The following is a 14587-nucleotide window of genomic DNA, read 5'->3' as shown; positions in this document are numbered from 1 at the left end:
ACAACTGTATAATCCCCAATTAAACTATTCAGTTGCCAGGAATTTCTTTTATATACTATGGTTCACTAGAAACTTGAGCACACCTCTTTTACTTTTTGTTTATTGTCACGATTATACAGCAACTCTACTATTTTAGTTAGACCCTAAGGGCCTTCTCTGGAAATAAAAGAAGAAAAAACTTTGATGATAGGTACTGAAGGTGAATGTTTCCTAATTAACTTGCATTGAATGCCAGAGGAGATAAGGTAATGTTACTAGTGCTGACTTGACTTCCATAGGAAAGATCTCATGTAGTAGTATTAAACTTTGACCTTTGTTGTTTGTATCTTTTGACCCGAAAAAGTCAATGCATAATGTTAATCCAGTTACAGTACCTGGAGAAATCACAATTTAATGACGTGCTGTGAGATTTGTCCAAAGAAACTTTGTTAAGTAGAAGATGAATTTAAACAAACAATGAGAAAAATAATACATCAATAGATGTGAAGTAGAGAGTAGTGGACTACAGATTTTAGCATTATAACATTACTATAGATGATAGGCTATATTATGTATAATACATAAAACTAGAGCTTTTATCCTCTATGTTAGGCACCTTCTGAATTAAATTTTATTGTTAAAAACTAAAGAAAACTCTTTTTATTTCACAAAGAACACTGCTTTAACCTGTTAAATTTAGTTTTGTGCACTGTAATCAATAATAACCAATGCTGCTTGAAATCCTCTGCTTAGTTATGCAAAATTTCAATCACAACAGTCAGGGTGCTAAATTGCTTGCATTACATAAATCTGTGTGTGTGTATATGTATATATATGTGTATGTGTGTGAATTTATAAATAAATATACAAGATGTAATTTATAATTTATCTACTCTGTAGTCTGTACGTTGCTTTTTATAGAACAGGCAGTGCAACAGATCTCAGATGAAACACAACACATAGACTTTTCTGTTGCCATGCATTATGTTTTTACACAAACTAAAAGTATGTGGTAGAAAATTGTACTGGTAAGTGAATTGTCAGTTAGTTTTTGAATGCTCTGGAATTTTTTGTGGAAGCACTTTCACTGATACAAAAAGCAAAAGAAGGAATTCTGTCACATTATTTTAAATATCTCACATACAACATTCTGAGTGCAAAAGAGACAAGTGAATGTTTGTAAAAAAAGGATCCAAATCTATCCTTCAAAGCTCCCTTATCTTTCAATATCCCAGATATTATTTACTCTTATCAACAGAAATAGATATTTCAGTTTTTACATAATGAAAATGTTCTAATGTCCCCAAACACTTCCCCAGCTTTTTTAATAAATCTCATAAGATTATTATTTGTTAAATTAATTTGTGTATAAAAGTTTGTAGCACTGAGACAATTTGTGCTCATAAATGCAGGACCTTAAAACTGAACAGTAGTATACAAACTAAATTACTTCTGTTTTCTAATGGGAATGTTAAAATAGAAGATTTCTCGTCAATTTCTCTAATATTTTGTGGGAGTTTTTACATAAAATTATTGTTTTATACTATGTTGTGACTGACCAGCTTTCATCATTTCTTATTCAGAATCAGTCTAGATCTCTGTTAAAATGACTGTATAAGCCCCATGAATGACAATACCTTAATTTAAATGCCAAAAAACATATACAACAGTGTTCCCTCCTGGGTACTGAGGTTCCCACTAAAGTTAGATGCTCTAATTTCAGCTGATATCTGTGTTAACTAATGCCTTGGAGATTCATTCTCTCTATCTCAAACTTTCCATACACATTTTAAGGAGTCAGAACACCTTCAAAATTTGGGTAATCAGTTTCTTCGTGGATGCGTATTTCTTAATGGCTCCTGTTGAAATATCCTATGCTCTGCTATTTACAAAATGTAAAGTTCATGAATTCATCAAAATTATTCATAAAAATCAAATTGTTGTAAAAAAACGCCTACATGAATAAATCTATACTTATTACAATAGCAAAGACAGATAAAGATTTCTATTTCAGCTTGCATTCAATCTGTTACTTTAGAAGAAGTGTTTTTTCAAAGTGTTGTATTCATTGATGTTATATGATTACCCAAATGCTCCACAGAGAAAACAAAGTCACCTCTGTCACAGGATTACAGGTGAGAAATTTCAGGCAGTATTATGATGCAATTAGATGGGTGTGAACTTCCTGCCTGTAAGACTTGCCTTTTGTATCCTTAACTAGAGAGAAATCACTGTGTTGATAATAATAGTCTACTTTGGCATCAGACTTTCAAAGAGTACTGTAGTATGTAATCCCTCGCGTTAGTCTTTAGGAAACATGATGGTGTCACAGTAGATGGTTTATGGCCACATAGAGAGGACTAAAATAGCTATCACTATTCCTTTCACAGAATCTCACAGTTGAGATATCAGTCTCCAAACTCCATGCATAAATGAGGGCAATTGTACCAGGAAAACTTTTTGCTACCACTCCTACAAAAAGAGATATCATGCTAGGGGCACAGAAGGCAAGGCTTGAGGCCACAATAACATCTACATGTATTTTTGAAGGCAGTGGATGATACAGATTCTACTCTGCCTTGGTCACAGACTTTTCTCTAATCACCATCAGAAATGTCCCTTTCAATGCAAGATATCAAAAGTATTAACCAGTTGAGTAAAAGACATAATTCTGTCAGCAGTTCCTTACTGAGAGGATTTCTAAATCAACATTACTGTCACTTGAATATTTTCTTTATTAAAAAGACAAAAGAAGCATATGTGGACACTTGTAGACAAAAATTTAAATGCAGCATCAAATCAGAAGAAATATAGTTTGAATCTTAAGAGCTGCTAGATGGCTTCTGCTCCATCAGGGCTTCTAGTATGGCCCTTTGCAGCATAATAAAATGGGCCTGAATCACACATACAAGGCTGCCAATGCTGGGTGACATCACTACTCATGTGATTTTCTCAAACAATAAGATATTAATACTAAATACTTTCAAAAACCCATCCAGAATTCCTTTTTCTACATGCTGATTTGAATGTGAAGTTTCTGTCCTGAATTGGGAATATCACTTTATTATATGATATCTTACCATCATCCTTGTCAGGTACAATGGTAATACGAGTGCTTGGGAATTCTGCACCAATTCTTCCACCCATGGGCATGCTCAGCAAAACATCAAAGGTCTCAGCCTCTTCATACAAGGAGTCATCTATGATGACAATGCGACACATTTTTTCTCGTTCGTCTTTGTCAAAACGTAGAATGCTGTTGTGATCCTCAGGCCTGGATATGTAGTCAGAATAAGAAAGTACAGAAGTTGGGGCTGTGCCAGATGCTGTTCCTGTGGCATAAAAGGAAAACAGTCACTATACACACCATGGTTATAAAGAACCCCTCACAAAAGTGGAATTTTGTTTTCACTATCTTTTAATTTCTGTTTACTTTTTTGTGGTAAGATGGGCTGAAACCTCGGACCAGGCTACATTTCTGAGGTCCATGGACAAACTACTTCTGTATATGATACAATGCAAGTATGTGGCTCCTCAAACTCCTTTGCAGCTTTTCAGTCAGAAGGAATATTGTAGTCTATCACAACAGACACAGGTTGACAAAGTAGCCCCTGTGAGGACTACCAGTTAACTCCCTTAGTATATTTTACCTGTATTGAAAATATTGGAGGACTAGAACTGATAGAATTTGATGAAAACAAATTATTTTGGCTCCAGATCTCTTAACACAAAATATTACTTCACCTCTCCAGATGAAAAATAATAATAAAACCACAGGAGTAGAGACCCCATGCCCTGCACACATATAATTAATAAGAGACTGAGAGTCAGAGGAAGGAGAAGCATGGCAATTAAGTAATATTATTTTATATATTTTTTTTCAAGATAGAAACAAGTAAAGATATTGTGGGCAATTACTGCAGTGCTTTCGGTTCTCATCACTTCCAGATATCTGGAGCGGCATATAAAAATCTTGCAAAAATATAAAGAACACAGATTCTCCTCACCTCTTCATGGCAGAAATTTGAAACATGATGATTTTTAAGCTGTGTTCAACAATACTCTAAGACAGATTGCAGTGATGAATACATTTCCCGTTGAGACTGAAGATATTTACATGAAAAGGTAATCAATAGTTATAAACAATTTTATTATAAAATAGATGGAATAATTATTTTTTAGTTTCTGTCTCTTTTCCATTTTTGCCTTTTATTATTTTATAGCAGATTCTATTACCTTGTTGTGTGTAGCAGATAACCATCAGTTCCTGACTTACATCTCCACTTCTTCTGACTGGAATAAACAATTCACCAACATCTTCTTCAATACTATAGGCAGACTGAGGAATAAAGACAGTTGATTCTGCAAAAAACAGGCACATTTGTTTATGTAGATTTATCACTTCATAAAATCATCTGTACAATAGCTAAGAGCATTTAGGAATATCCTGAAATGCAACAAATAACTCATATTTATCAGCAATGCTACTAAATTGTAAGTAAAACTTCAAGGGTGACAGAAGAAAGAGTTTCTCAGTGTTTCAGAAATGGACAAGAAAATCAGATCATTAGGTCTGAACTCACAAGTCCTTATTAATTGGTCTCCAATGTGACTATTTATCTCGGGTTAATGGTGCAAGATAGTTTGAAGAATTTGTCCACAAAGTCTGTCTTTTTATTATTTCTGTGGTATTTCATTACTAACTGTTAATGAGAGAAGTATCACTAGCATAGCTCACACACAGGCTGTGGTTCTCCAAGGCCATTATGTAACTTACTGCATCAAGATAACCATGACAATCATTTGGTATTGAGGAGCAAGGCTGAGCTCTTGATATCTTACTCTGACTTGGATATTTGATTTGAGTTGGCTACATGTCTACACTCTGTTTTTACTCAAAGGAGACCTAGCCAACATGGTCAGTGAAGTCTAGGGAGCAATCTCACTCTGAAATTTCTAATTCCAAAGCATATCAGATCTGTTTTTCAGAAGACAAAATCACCAAAATGCATTTAAAACTCCTTCATTATTTATACTCATTTAAACAGATTGCTGAGTTTTATGCTGTTATTTGGATTCAGGATCAATTTTGTTCTTGTTCTTTCAAACACTCAAGAACAAAAGGTAGTTATGCATATAATTATAAACCATTTTTACAGTTTCATTAGCATGACTGCAACCCAGACAGAATATAATTCTGTATAATATCAAATCAAGTGGTATCAGCTGACTGCACAAAGCAAATCTTTTAAATATTTCAGAGTACTGTGGCAAAGAGTGTTCTGAAAATTATCAGGTGATTTCTTTGCAAACATGTCCAGGTTTTATTTCTCTAGCTGGAAAATACTACTAGCATGACTTAAGGTCAAAAGCCTACCATAAAACATAATGTAGGTTTGGTAAGATCTAGACACATACATTATTCCAGCAAGTTAAAAATTTAGTGTCAAAAAACCCAAACCCCTACCTGTCTCTTTAAAAGTAAAACAAAAGGTAACACTACAAAAGATCTCAATTTTTTCCTTCCATTTCTCCCTTTAGAATTTAGCTGACAAGATGGAAAACTCTGTCCTTCCAAAAAATGCAGGAATCTGATTTGTTTGGTGTCCTCTCTCTGTCTCATAATTATTCAACTAGGAGTAAAATGGCACTCTAAATTTTAACAGACCTTAAAAATAACATAAAAGCTCAGAGGAAAAAGAGCTACACCATCTCAGTTGGTATAAGGAAACACATCTGTATGCAATTTATATTTGTAATAAAACATTAACTCATGTCCCATACACCAAGAGGCTGGTACAGCTTTCCAAACAAGCTCACTATTTTGATCCTAAAACTACACCATTCAAATCAATGAATTTCAAAATCTTTTTCACTGGTAGTAGAATAAAACTTTTGATGGTTCCTATTCAGTAAGCATTTGAACTCGATACACCCTGTGTTATAAAAGATTGTTAGGAAATCCAGTCCTTCCCAGTACTCTCTTTATTTTTCCTGTAAATATTCCTTGATTTGCAGCTGTGAATTTGATTTTCTCCTATGCAACTTCACTTTATGTATAATTACTACAAATTCTCTGGACTGTAAAAATTTTACCTTAACATAAGAAACAGAAAAAACTGATTCTCAGCATTAAGAAGACTCAGATGATTATCCTGAGTTGTGCTATCTCACTGATCATAGAAAATATAAAGAGATTTAACACATTTTCCAGTAATTTCTGTGTCATACATACTGCTTTTCAAGTTAAACTCTACTCTTATCAGTGACTAAATATGGATGTCAGATAAGCTCTGGTTAGACTTTCTTGTACCATGCTCTGTCACACGAATTATTATGACAGAGTAAATCAAGCCAGCCTCCAGTCACCTGTGCAGATACATTTTATTTGCAAACATATTTAATGGAAAACCTGTTATACCTCAAATGAAAATAAACAAACAAAAAACCCCTAGAAATACTGTATCATAAAAAAAAATAGGCATTTCATAAAAACATGCTACCTGAGTTAGCTATTCATGAAGTATTTAAAGAGATAGAGGGTAAATGCCTACCCGATGCCCAAGTTTGTCTTCAAAAATATTCTGGGGGAAAGGTAACCTTTACTATCCACTGTTACTCACAACATTTTCCCTCCAGTTTATCTTTTGGTATATGCACATATTGGCAGTACAGTTCTGGAAAAGTTCTTACCATCTCCTGGGTCAATAATTTCCACTGTGGATGCAGCAGGAAATTCCAGAATTGCCATGACAGGCTCAGAAAGAACAATTTGAAAGGATTCAGACTGTTCATGTTCACCATCACTCAAAATCCGTACTCGCCACGTAGCTAAGGTTTGACCAGGATTAAACTGCACTTGCTTCTGGGCTTTTCCTCTGAAGTCTTTATCTTTCCTGGCCGTACCATCTTTGGTGCTAATACCTGTCAAAATCAGAAATTCAGGTCATTAGAAACATCACTGGTAATTTTTCTCCCATTATGTCATCTTTAAAAAAAAAGATTTAGAAAAATATACTTTTTACAACCAGAGGATGTCCAAGCCAAATCCATTACTCTTGATTAATTTTATATTGGGTGTCACACACAGAGGGGCAAGCACATCAGTTAACACTATGAAAAGCAGTTTGGACAGAATTAGCCAAAGCAAAACAACTTACTAGAAGAATTCTACATTCTCTGAGGTTACAGACAAGTTTCAGTTTTCCCATGATTCAACTACAGATGCCCAAAAGGAACAACAACCCCTTTTAGCATTCTGGGTTCTCTTCTGCTCCAGAACATCTAAATAACATGCTGCCTGAAACCCTAGAAAATATGTATTTCTCTTGGAAAAAATAAAGACACTCCTGAAAAGTTCAGCCATTAAAGGGAAAGCTAAGGAAAATGCAAAGACAAAAAAGGGTATAGCAAATTGAATAAAGATGAAAGAAGATGTAAAATCTGAGCCATTGTTCTCATTGCCACTGAAATAAGAATTTTTTAAAATTGTTATCCTTTTATTTCAGTGTTTGAATAATGATAATCATTAAATTCAAGTGAAGTTGAAATTGCAAGGCCATGGGATAAAATGACTCAATCCACAGAAATAGCACAGGCCTTTCAGCCTTGGACTCAGACCACTCTAAAACAGCTTTTCATTGGCATTTCACCCCAGTTTAAGGCTGTCTTACAGGCCTTCATGGAAATCAGACAGCATTTCAGAACTATCTCCAACTCATGCATGTGGCCTTGTTTAAATCCCACGATACCACTTAAATCTTAAAGGCCTTTCTCAGATTTTTAGAAAAGAAACTTAAAACCTCCCTTCCCTGACTGTTTCTTCCACCTGTATTGTATAATGCATTGAAACATGTCACCTGTCCCTACAAACCTGGCCTTTCTTGTTTCAGGCTTGTGCCTCCTCCTAACTCATAGCCAATATTTTGTATAACCTATAACCCTTCAGCCACTTTGGCATTGCACATGGACCAGAAAGACCAGTAACTATCTTGACCAATATCTTTTATGCTCTTTCCAACTCTGTAATTCCATTTGCAGGATTAAGTAGTCAGAGGCAAGTTATTCAAACTGTTTCTGCTGGATTTTTAGGCAGCTCAATTCAGAAACTGACCTTGAATCTGCAGGTAGAAAATTTTGTAAGCACTCTATCTGAAGGATCATGTCACATCAGTATCTGTTATTCAGTAGCAGTAATTAATTTAAACCACTCATCCTTAACTTTGTATTTCATTTATCTCTTCCATTCCTTTTCTTTCTTTAGAAGAAACGTATTATCAAAGTTAGTTCACTGCTCAAAACAGAGGCTTTTAAGTTAGATCCAGTCAGCTAAGGCCCATATCCCTTAAATCTCATGCCAAAAATAGGTGTCCCAACTACATCTCACTACCTGAAACTCAGATTCTTATTCAGAAAGAGACTTAAACAGAAACCTGATTTCTAAGCATGAGTTTGTGCTCCATGTCAGGTAGATGTTTACATATATCTGCAAAAACAGCTTTAAATTGAATGCTTTTTCTAAGCAGTGTAAGCTCACCATAGGTTTCAACGTGAAATTGTACAAGGATAGTATTCTCTGGTGCAAATGCGTCAGAGGATGGGAACAGATCCAGAAGCTAGAAACAGGTGTGAGGTTGTAGAATGTGATAACACAATCTTTTTTTCACCTCTTTGCTCCCCAGACATTGCAAACAGTTTTCAACACCTCCTGTATCAGCCTCAAATGACTGCCAACACTGACTGAAGAGGCTAATGCTCGTAGCTGCTGGTCAGACCAGCTCACAATAGTCTTCCTGTTTATTTTTGTCTTTCCAATTGCTACAACTGTATTTTATCATTACAGGCTAAAAAAAAGCTGGACAGAAATTGTATTCTGTGAAATAAACAAAGAGTGGTATCAACAGATCAAAGAAAGAAGGACTGTTTGGGTTGTTTAGTCAAAAATTAATTGCAGAAGACAAAAAAAAAAACAACCAAAAGGGAAAACATATAACTAAATAAATCATATACTTAGCATAACAAAAGATAATTGCTTTAATAAATAAACATATTGCTTTGAATATAGTTTGCTTAGCATGAAACACCAGTAATAGGATGTAGTTGTATTGACAGATTTTATCAACTAGCTGGACAGTGATTTAGAGAAGCAATTGATAAAGTTAGAATTGAACTTACTTATAAAAGACGTTTCTCCCAGGTAACCTCTCCGTTTAAGAACAACATCAAGATATTTGGCATCTTCATTTACTAAGTAATACTCCTTTTCTAAGGAGATCCATGCCCAGTTTAGGCGAAAATGTTGATTCTTCAGCTTATTGCCTCCTGCAAAACAAAATTATAATGATACAATTATAACTTTTCTTTTTTGTTAAAGACTGCTTTGTCTTTAACAAAAGAAACCTTGTACTCTGGGTGAGTTGTGATCTGGAGATCACAATCCAAAGGTTTTAAAGATTTAAAACTAAGAAATAAGTAAAGAACTCAACCATGGTATGCATAGGAATAAATTTTATCTTAGATGCATAGTATCCTAATTTTCTTATTTTTCAAGCAAAACCAATCAAGAATTAATCAAAACATATTTGGAGTGTCTATTTTAGAAACTAAAAATATTGTAGATGAACCAGGTTGCTGCACAACTGTATTGGTATTTCCAAATAACACACAGTGTAGGACACCATGCAGAACTTCCCCAATACCATCAGGTTGCCAGAAGCACTGAAAGACCCTTGGAATTCTGAGAGTGGAGATGATATCTACCACCTTTTAGACTGATTTTACCTATGCAGTCTAAAAACCTGATATTTTATTCACTAAATCTAACAATTTCTCCTTTTCTTGGTTTAGAATTCATGCATCAGCTCTGTATGGTTTTAGGAACAGCATTCACATCTTCAACAAGATTAAGTATCCCCGATGCACACCACAGTTTGTAGCTATGTTAAGGCCCTCCTAAGCTTAAGTGCTTGTTGGGTTTAGTATGTGTAGTGGGTTGACCCTGGCTGGGAACAAGGGTAGCCGCTAAAGCCACTCTCTCACTCTCCCACTGCAACTGGACGGAGAAGAGAGAAAAAAAAAACCAGCTAAGGATTCCTGAGTAGAGATAAGAGTTGGGAGAAGTCAGTGACTGATTACCTTCATGGGCAAAACAGATTCGAAGTGGGGATAGTACTTAAATTTATTACTAATAGGATAAGAGCCAAAGAGTGAGAAATAAAACAGTCTTAAAAACACCTTCCTCCCACCCCTCCTTCCTTCCATGTTCTCCCTCCCCGCCCCCAGCGGTGCAGGGGGATGGGGAATGCGGGTTACGGTCAGTTGTTCTTTCTAGGTATTACTATTCTTTCAGGTATTACTATTGCTCCTGATTGGCTTGGCCTTGGCCAGTGGTAGGAAGTCTGTCCTGGAGCCAGCTGGCATTGGCTCCATGGGACAGGGGAAGCTTCTAGCAACTTCTGACAGAAGCCACCCCTTTAGTATGCCCCACTACCAAACCCAGCTACAGAAACGCACTAGAGTATGATTGCCTGTGCCTTCTGAGAAGAGTTAGAGAGATACAAACGTTTACTGGAATTATCCTAAACTATTTTGCAATGACCTATCTTTGCAATATGATGACTGCCGTGAACTAAGTTGCTGAAATGTGTTTTGAGAGTTGCACCAAAAGACACCCTCAGTTCTTTTTACACACAGACAACTGTAGCAACACACTCCTAGTGAAGAAAACAGACTCCAGGGATCCTCTCCAAGGTACTATAGCAGCAGCATAACAGCTTCCCTGCAGTTTCACTGAACATGGATGGTTTCCGTGCACTCATTCTTACTGGGAACGCAAAGCACAAGAGAGCCTGCAGTACACTCAGCTAGGGACATGGCTGTTAACATGGACCAAGTCTGTGTCTGCCTTGAAGACTATTTCCTCATACAATAATTGAGAGAAACTTCACAGTCCTCCTCAAACAAAAATGTCTATATATATTTATCCACAGAAGTAGGTTCCCTTTTTGAACACACGGCAATGCAGGAATACAGGAAGCATCTCTCCAAGTTTTGGAGGGAATAATATGGAAGTCATTGAACTCCAGCCCCAAAATGCTAAGCACCACCCTAAAAGCTGAATATGCCTTAGCCTAATTTCTCACTTGCAGCAGAAATGAAGCTGTTGTGTCTACAATTAATGGTATTTATAAATGGTATTTCCTCTGCAAAGCAAGAGGAAATAAATATTGAAATTACAGGCTTTATGAAGTTTTTCTTAAGTTTAAGAAAGCAATCCAGAAACAAAAAATGTAAACAGATGGTCCAGTTAAAAATGCTACTTTTTTTTTCAGTTGGCAAGTTAATAGAAAAGAGCTAGTACCCATTTCATTGACTGTAAACCAAGTATTTGAACAACAGATTGACGCATTTCTGATAAAATACAGGATAGCTTTACTTTCTCATGGACACTTTACCTCCACCTGTTCACTGATTATCCACAGTAAAGAGGCATTTCTTTTCACTGTAGGGATTCTGGATGCCACAGATAAAAAGGCATGACAAATTAAATTCTGTATATCATCCTATTGGATAGGTTTTTTTTACTCAGAATAATCCTCTACTTTCTATAGCAATAATAAAATAAGCTGTTCAGCTCACTGATGGCAGATGCTCACTCAGCAACTGTCTTCTGGGAATGTTGTCTCACGCGAAAGACTGTAGTCTAATTTCCTTCCCACAAGGTGCTGCTAAGAACAAGGTTTGCTCAGGTAATAACTGTATAAAATGTGCAAGAAAATTAATACTTCTTTAGAAGTTAACATGTCTGTATACAAGGCAGTGAATAAAGTAATTCCTCTGAATAGCAGAGAAACATATCTATTAATTTCAATTAATTCACAGCTTAACTACTGGAGGAAGAGACAAATGAAGGTTGGTTTACTCCCTCCAGTCTCTTCCGTTCTTGAAAAATTAGGCAGCCATTCCATATTCTTTCACTCTGCTTCAAAGATAAACCTCCACATTTCTTTATTGACCTGTTTACTAGGAAAAACCAAGAACTACAGTTGAGCAATCTCACATAAAGGCAATAGTACTGTGTAAACGAAAGGAAAGAAATGGCTACTGGAGTATCTCCCTGAACTCCTCACCCTGCTTCTTTCTGCTCTTTTGATCTCTATTATTACTGATAAAGGGGAAGGCTACAAAAATGCATACCAAAAACTGTAATGAGCACCACAAGAGAACCAGCAACTATAGTGTTACAGCAGTAACTACACCAGCACTTACAGTTGGTTAGCCATGTTATATCTTCCCACTAGTTTCTGGGGACAAATGTAACAGAATACATCCTGTTCTCTAATCTAGTGAGAAAAGCCATTTGTGTGCCACCCTTGAACACACTACCCAATTTAACTGTAATTTGACAGAAGGATAAAAAAGAGAATGAAAACTGTGAAATAGATGAGAGAGAACCAATTAGTAACATCAGTGAGAAAAAATACTGTTACATGAGTTTGCTAGAAATGAGAATGTCAGATATTGGAAACCTCCCAGATGAAGGAAAATCTTCTAGCAGAGTTTGCACCCTTTTAGACAAAAGACATTCCAACCAGAGGATAGAAAGCAAAAGAAAATCTTATGCAAAGAACTCAAGGTTTAAATGTGTTGTGGACACAGGCACACAATCTACATTTTACACACAGGTCTCTTACAAATGAAATTTAGGAAGAAAAAAAGCCCAAGAAAGGCAATATAAAAGATTTAACATTGTCTTCATTCTACCTATTTCTTTCAGCAGTTTCTTTCTATTTTCTCTTAGAATACAAGAAAACCAACAACAAAACAAAAAATTATATTTCTAAGTAAGCCCTCATTTTTACAGATGTATTTCTGCCTCTGAAATATATATTGTTCACGTTTCAGAATGCACAGTACTAAACCCATCACATTTAAAATTTTAAGAAAAGAATATAGATATTTTAGATCCCTGTCTTCACTTTGTGCTTTTCTGGTGTTCAGAGAACACGTTTTCTAACTTACAAAAGCCCTTTTATTGTCTACTGTCCCCAAAGAATAAAACTGCTGGATGATGATGATGGTGATAATGATGATGGTGATTGTTATTATTACAGACCTCTGGCACAATAGAGTAGAAAACATATGATACACCTTACCTAATTTCAGGTATTTATTTTTGGGCTGGAAATCCTAACTAGAACCAAGAAAGAAAGAGGCATTTTGTAAGACCATAACTTAATTTAGGCATCTATTTTTGAATGCGATTATTTGTGCCTCAAAATATGCAGAAATACATGCATTTTTCCTCAGCAGCTTTTAAAAATGCTCGCTATGACCCTTTATGTTGTAGACACTTTTATTATAGCCACCAAATCCTTGGTAAGATGAATTCCCCCATGCCTGATCTAGATGAAACTGCTACAACATAGTAGATCCAAGCACCACATAAACATAACATCTGTAAAGAATATTAAGAGTATAGCTTTTAGAAATTATAAAATTTCAGAAATAAAATTGCTCATGCTACTTTAATTGATTTACTATTAGTAGCCTGCCCTACAATAATATTTCTATAGGCAGATGAATTGTGCATTGCTCACTAGCACTTCCCTTGGGCACAGTCAAACATATAGTTGTTGGGCAAGTAATTAAGCTATTATACCCCAGAGCCAGTTTTGCTTTTGTTCCTCTTCCAGACAAGTGCTTGCAATATAAATGCATCAGAAGTCCAGAGAGGGAAGCCACTACTTTTAAAACTAAATAAAAGGAAGGAGGGCTGTGTTAGAATAAGGTAAATCCAAAGTAACTTTGTTTATATATAAATGAAATGTGGTTGGCAAGATGTTGCTATAATGAGGCATGAAAACTTGTTTCTTGAATTCTACCAGAGATCAGAGTGCAGCAGTACTAAATCAGAAGATGCTAGACAGGATGTGGTGCAGAGAGATAGTTATAATAAACAAGTTGGCAAGAGTTGTGAGGCATTTAAAAACTTTTTAAAGAGCTAAAATTAAGGATCTAGAGTAGGGTGAGTCACAAAATGATTTCATGACTGACTGAGGCTTTTGAGGACAAAACCTTCTGAGAAGATATGCCTGAATATGACAAGTCAAAGATGGATGTAACTTGGAATTGGTCTTTATAGGAGTCCTGTCAGCAAATTGTTCACCAGTCAGAAAACAGTGATGTATTCTTTTTGCACAGGTCATCAAACAAGAAATTCCTAAAAAGATCAAGTCATCTGGAAAAACCAGTTTCAGTTATACAACATGAATAAAAGAGGAGGGGTCAGTAAACTGCTTAAAGGGAAAAATACAAATATTAATATTGCCATCCAAGCATTTATCTTTCCAACCATGCTGCTCAGATATCTTAAAGTTATAAAACCACCATGAAAAAATATGGATTAGATTGTCAGAACCATCTATCATGATGCAAAGAGCTCAGAGAAGGAAAGAATCAGTTCCAGTTTTCTGCCAGATCACGAAGCTATGTGAAGACAGTATAAAAAATAATTCATGTCTCTTTAGCACTGGTGACCTGAGAGGCCATAAAAAGTTGCCCTTCCATAAAGAAAGTCTGATTGCAGCTTTGCTGTCCCTAGGAGCTA

At 35.7% G+C, this 14587-nt stretch overlaps 1 protein-coding gene across 2 annotated transcripts in view; it reads right to left on the bottom strand.

The window, feature by feature from the left end:
- FREM2 (FRAS1 related extracellular matrix 2) overlaps positions 1–14587 on the bottom strand; it is a 121007-nt gene that overhangs the window by 44236 nt on the left and 62184 nt on the right. For both annotated transcript variants that reach the window (XM_051780385.1, XM_051780384.1), the window contains exons 3-6: positions 9154–9300; positions 6673–6903; positions 4216–4341; positions 3060–3311 (exon numbers count right to left, since the gene is read on the bottom strand). In XM_051780385.1, the coding sequence (XP_051636345.1) occupies positions 3060–3311; positions 4216–4341; positions 6673–6903; positions 9154–9300 (756 nt within the window). The remainder of the gene's footprint in view (positions 1–3059; positions 3312–4215; positions 4342–6672; positions 6904–9153; positions 9301–14587) is intronic.

Source organism: Manacus candei, unplaced genomic scaffold, assembly GCF_025592945.1.
Source record: "Manacus candei isolate 608988 ecotype Guabito, Panama unplaced genomic scaffold, ASM2559294v1 h1tg000014l, whole genome shotgun sequence".
Taxonomy (NCBI): Eukaryota; Metazoa; Chordata; class Aves; order Passeriformes; family Pipridae; genus Manacus; species Manacus candei.
This window is presented reverse-complemented; position numbering and strand designations above follow the sequence as displayed.